Below are 4,805 nucleotides of genomic sequence, written 5' to 3'. Positions count from 1 at the left end.
CTAAATATAATATTTAAATGACTTGATTTTCATAATTGAAATTGATATCAAACTAATATTTTGTTATATTATGTATTAAAAATTGAATTTTAAATTTAACTTAATTTTATAAAATTAATTTATAATGTTATGTATTAAGAATTAAATTTTAAATTTAACTTAATTTTATAAAATTAATTTATAAGTTAATTTTTTTTACTTGATGTTGGATGTCTAATTTATCCTTTTTTACGTTTAAATCTCTTACTATTCTTATATAAAATTAAATATTAATTAGTAATTCAATAACAAATTATCTAATAAATCTAAAACATTTTGATACAAATTTTCATCTCATGGTATTGTAAAGGTAAACTTCCCTGCATTATCTTCTTCGGAATTGGAAAGTACAATGTAGACAACATTAAAATCATAAAAATATAATCTATAATGATTAAATAAAATAAAATCTGAAGTTTTTCTTTTTTATTTACTTTAAAAAATCCGTTTTTTTAAGTTCCGCTGATCCTCACCCCTCGCCGCCCCTGTAAGCACACCACCATTTACCATTTTTACTGTTCCTGAAACATTCACAATTCAACTAAAGTTTTAGTTCCACCTTTCGCATTTGAATAATTGAAGCGTTTCACCAATTGCAGGGGAAACTAAATCTATTATTCATAACCCTAATGTTGGTTAACCCAACCCTCGTCTTCTGCATCCTTTTCCACCATGACTGATTCTCACCCCAATCACAATGACCCATCTCTCGCTACCGAGGCTGATGCACCTGAAGGTAATGCCTTCTATTTTATTTACCTCAATTTTGATGTTTTTTTTCACTATTTAGGGGATATATTCATTTTTGGTTTTCTTTAGAGATCATTTAGGAGAAAGGGTAATCCTTAAAATTTAGGGTTTATTCTTATATTGAATAATCATTGTGATATTTTGATTTTTGAGACACTTTTTCTGTATTACTTTTGATGCCTTGATCTAGACGGTTATGTCTTCTAGAGATGTGTTTTTGGAATTCAGAAAATATCAACCCAATTGAGCTCATTTTTCTGTTTGTGATTTTTAGATGCTGGAGAAGGAGAAGATGTCAAGTTGAGGTCTAGGGACCAAAGACTGGCTCTGCAAGGTGAGCCCAAGTGTGTTATATGTGGCCGCTACGGTGAATACATATGTGATGAAACTGATGATGATGTTTGCAGTTTGGAATGCAAACAAGCACTGCTTTGCAGAATTGCCAAATCATTGGCTCCCTTTGGAAGTCTTCTGCCACCAGAAAAGATTCCTATTGCTGATGAATGCTTTTATGTTAGTGATGCTGATAACAAATCAGGGACTGCACCTATGGCTAGTGATCTTAGAACGAAACTTGACATTCATGTGAAGGGTGATGTAGTGGCACCGGTTTTGTCATTCTCTGCCTGTAACCTTCCTGACAAGCTACTCCACAATATAGAAGCAGCAGGATATTACATGCCTACACCTGTCCAGATGCAAGCAATCCCTGCTGCTTTGACGGGAAAAAACGTGCTCGTTTTGGCCAATACGGGATCTGGGAAGTCTGCTTCGTTTCTTATTCCAATAGTTTCTCGTTGTGTGATTCATCGCCGGCAATATGTTTCAGAGAAGAAGCCTTTGGTTATGGTGTTAACACCTACCAGAGAGCTCTGTATACAGGTTGAAGAACATGCTAAGATGCTTGGCAAGGGTTTGCCTTTCAAAACTGCACTTGTGGTTGGTGGTGAGGCCATGGCTGGACAACTCTATCGCATTCAACAAGGGGTGGAATTGATTGTAGGAACCCCAGGAAGACTTGTTGATCTTCTAATGAAGCATGAAATTGACTTAGATGATGTGATGACTTTCGTTGTGGATGAGGTGGACTGTATGCTGCAAAGGGGCTTTAGAGATCAGGTCATGAAGATATATAGGGCGTTGTCACAACCCCAGGTCTTGATGTATTCTGCGACAATGTCTAATGATTTAGAGAAGATGATTAACACTCTGGCGAAAGGTACAGTGGTCATCTCTGTTGGAGAACCTAATAGAGCGAATAAGGCTGTGAAACAGCTAGCTATTTGGGTTGAGTCAAAGCAAAAGAAACAGAAGTTGTTTGACATTTTGGCAACTAAGAAGCATTTTAAGCCACCTGTTGTAGTATATGTGGGCTCCAGACTTGGGGCAGATCTTCTGGCTAATGCAATCACAGTTGCCACCGGAATTAAAGCAGTTTCAATTCATGGGGAGAAGTCTATGAAGGAAAGGAGAGAAATAATGCAATCTTTTTGTATGGGTGAGGTCCCAGTGGTTGTGGCTACTGGAGTTTTAGGCAGGGGGATAGATCTGTTGGGTGTAAGACAGGTGATTGTATTTGACATGCCTAATTCCATTAAGGAATATGTGCATCAGATTGGAAGGGCATCTAGAATGGGAGAGGAAGGTGAAGGTATAGTTTTTGTGAATGAGGAAAATAAAAATGTGTTTGCAGACTTAATCGATGTTTTGAAATCTGGTGGGGCAGCTGTGCCTCGGGAGCTTGCCAATTCACGGTACACCACAGGATTTTTCTCTGGCGGGAAGGCTTCGAAAAAGAGAAAGAATACAAGATGAAGTTTCTTATTACTTGCTTAAATCCATCCTTAATCCTGATGTTGTCAACTTAGAAAATTGCAATAGAAAATACATGTATATGTTATATTTTTTATGAAAACCTTGCTATGCTTTGGGATTGGTTGAAAGTCTTAGATCAGAGCTGTTTTAACCTATAAACAAAAACCTAAGGTTAGAATTAGAGAAAGGGGTGAGATCTAACTCTTGTGATTATATTGTCATTCTGATGTTGAAATGTTGAGAAGAAAAAAAAGGGCAAAAAGAGTGTCCAATGGAGATTTGGTTCAAACTTTTGATGCTTGGAACTCATTTCCGCGATTATGGTGAGAGTGGCCTCTTTATATATAACACTTCTTGTGCTATAAAGTTGGCTTGTACAATGTCATGTTTTTGGGCAGTGGTCTTGATTGGCAGCTTCCTTATAAGAATCATATACTTGAATCATTGCAGCCTGAATGTAACTATTCTTCTCTGAATTGTGACTGACTTAATGATCCACAAAGCACAATTTTACATCAAAATCACTTGGGATATGAGTTAAAGTTGTTCAATTTTAACAACCATCCTGACACAAGCTTATGTCAATTTTGTTCACTTAGTCTTTGCTTTTACTTCGTTTTAAATAAAAAGCTCTCTGACCTAGTGTTAATGAGTAATACCAACTATCAGAATGTTGCTTGAAGAGGAAAATGACATTTAATGCTACATAGAGCGCATTTAATGTACCTTTAAATCAATGCTCATTTGATGAAAGAAGATGAAGCTATCTATATTCTGAAACTCTCAACAATCAAAAATGATTTGTAATGACTCTTTTTTCCAAGATTTATAGAAGATTATCCTTTAATGAAGAAGATAGAGAAGTGAATAATTGCTAAGTGCCAAAACGCTTTTAAAATCTTTTTGTGATCGTAAAAACTTTGTAGAGAACATTGTTGTATTCATGTAGCAAATTGGAAGAGTGTTAGAATTTCAAGGCTAAAACAAGTGCAGGGGTGAATTGTTTATGCAAGATTTTCGCAAATTTTGAAGGTTTAATGAAAGTCAAAAGCAGAATCAAAGATATAGAACAAGTTCAGCCAAAATCAAATATGTTTTTAAATTGATTCCTGAAAATCAATCGATTGTTTCTCTGATTCAACCGATTGTTTTTATCGACAGTGTATAAATACAAGGATTAAACAGATTTAAATGAGATAAGGGAAAGAGAAATCAACACAACATGTTTATACTAATTCACTCTTAACTAAGAGTTACATCTAGTCACCAGAAACACTTGAGAATTTCACTAACAAATCAAACTCCTTTGATTTACAACACACACAACAAATAGATGTTCTTGATCCCTTTAAGAACACAATCTTCTCTTTGCAAACACTACATAAATCAAAATACCCTATTGATCTGCACCACACAACCTTACAGAAAGACAAAGATTAAAAGAAGAGGAAAGAGTACACTTGGATCAATTCACAAAATTGAAAAAATGACTTAACACACAACATTCCTATTCATTTTGAAAAAAAGTCCAAAGCCTTAGGCAATCTTGGAAAACTGATTTCAAATTTGCAATCTGAATCTCTTGTAATCGTATTTCCAGCTAGGAGTATAAAACATTTTTTATAGACTCCAAGTAGCCGTTAAAGTCGTTAAGATCAAAAGCCAAAGTAGTTTGAAAACCAGCCAAAACAGATTTAACATACTTAACAAAACTCTGTTAAGAAATTTCAAATATCAATCGGTTGATTTATCGAAACAACAAATTGAATTGGTTTGACCGCAAAGTCAACAAAAATCAAATTATTTCAAACTCTTTCAAAAACTTCTAAGTGTAAAACAACCGATTGAAACGATAAATCAATTGGTTAATTTTCCACTTATCTTTGAAAAATCATCTTTTTAAAAGATTTCAAGATCAAATGTCCTTGGATCAATTCTTGAAGTGGATTACAAATTCAAACACTACAAAATACACAACTAAACAAGCAGCAACAGAACTTCACACAATTCTTCAAGATTTGGAGTCATCAAAGCCTTTGTTCAATAGAGAGTTCATATATAAGTTGTAAGATGCTAACACTTTTTGGTGAGCAAAACCTTATTATCTTTGTGATCACATTCTTATACAAACCTAGTTTGTTTAACCAGAAGTGGTTGTGTTCCAAAAAAATACTAAGTGTCTTAACCATGAGTGAGTGTTA

General features: G+C 34.4%; 1 protein-coding gene across 2 annotated transcripts; it reads left to right on the top strand.

Annotated features, from left to right (window-relative positions):
* Nucleotides 1-471: 471 nt before the first annotated feature.
* Nucleotides 472-2,724, top strand: LOC137837229 (DEAD-box ATP-dependent RNA helicase 41). 2 transcript variants are annotated; one of them, XM_068646168.1, is made up of 3 exons: nucleotides 496-775; nucleotides 1,064-1,123; nucleotides 1,197-2,724. In XM_068646168.1, the coding sequence occupies exon 3, from the start codon at nucleotides 1,339-1,341 to the stop codon at nucleotides 2,602-2,604; it is 1,266 nt and encodes a 421-aa protein (XP_068502269.1). In that variant the 5' UTR covers nucleotides 496-775; nucleotides 1,064-1,123; nucleotides 1,197-1,338; the 3' UTR covers nucleotides 2,605-2,724. The 2 variants fall into 2 exon arrangements, with proteins under 2 accessions (XP_068502268.1, XP_068502269.1); XM_068646167.1 differs by having other exon boundaries at nucleotides 472-775; nucleotides 1,064-2,724.
* Nucleotides 2,725-4,805: the final 2,081 nt, after the last annotated feature.

This window comes from Phaseolus vulgaris, chromosome 4, assembly GCF_000499845.2.
Source record: "Phaseolus vulgaris cultivar G19833 chromosome 4, P. vulgaris v2.0, whole genome shotgun sequence".
Classification (NCBI taxonomy): Eukaryota; Viridiplantae; Streptophyta; class Magnoliopsida; order Fabales; family Fabaceae; genus Phaseolus; species Phaseolus vulgaris.
The sequence above is the reverse complement of the archived record's forward strand: the minus strand, read 5'-3'. Positions and strand labels throughout refer to the sequence as shown.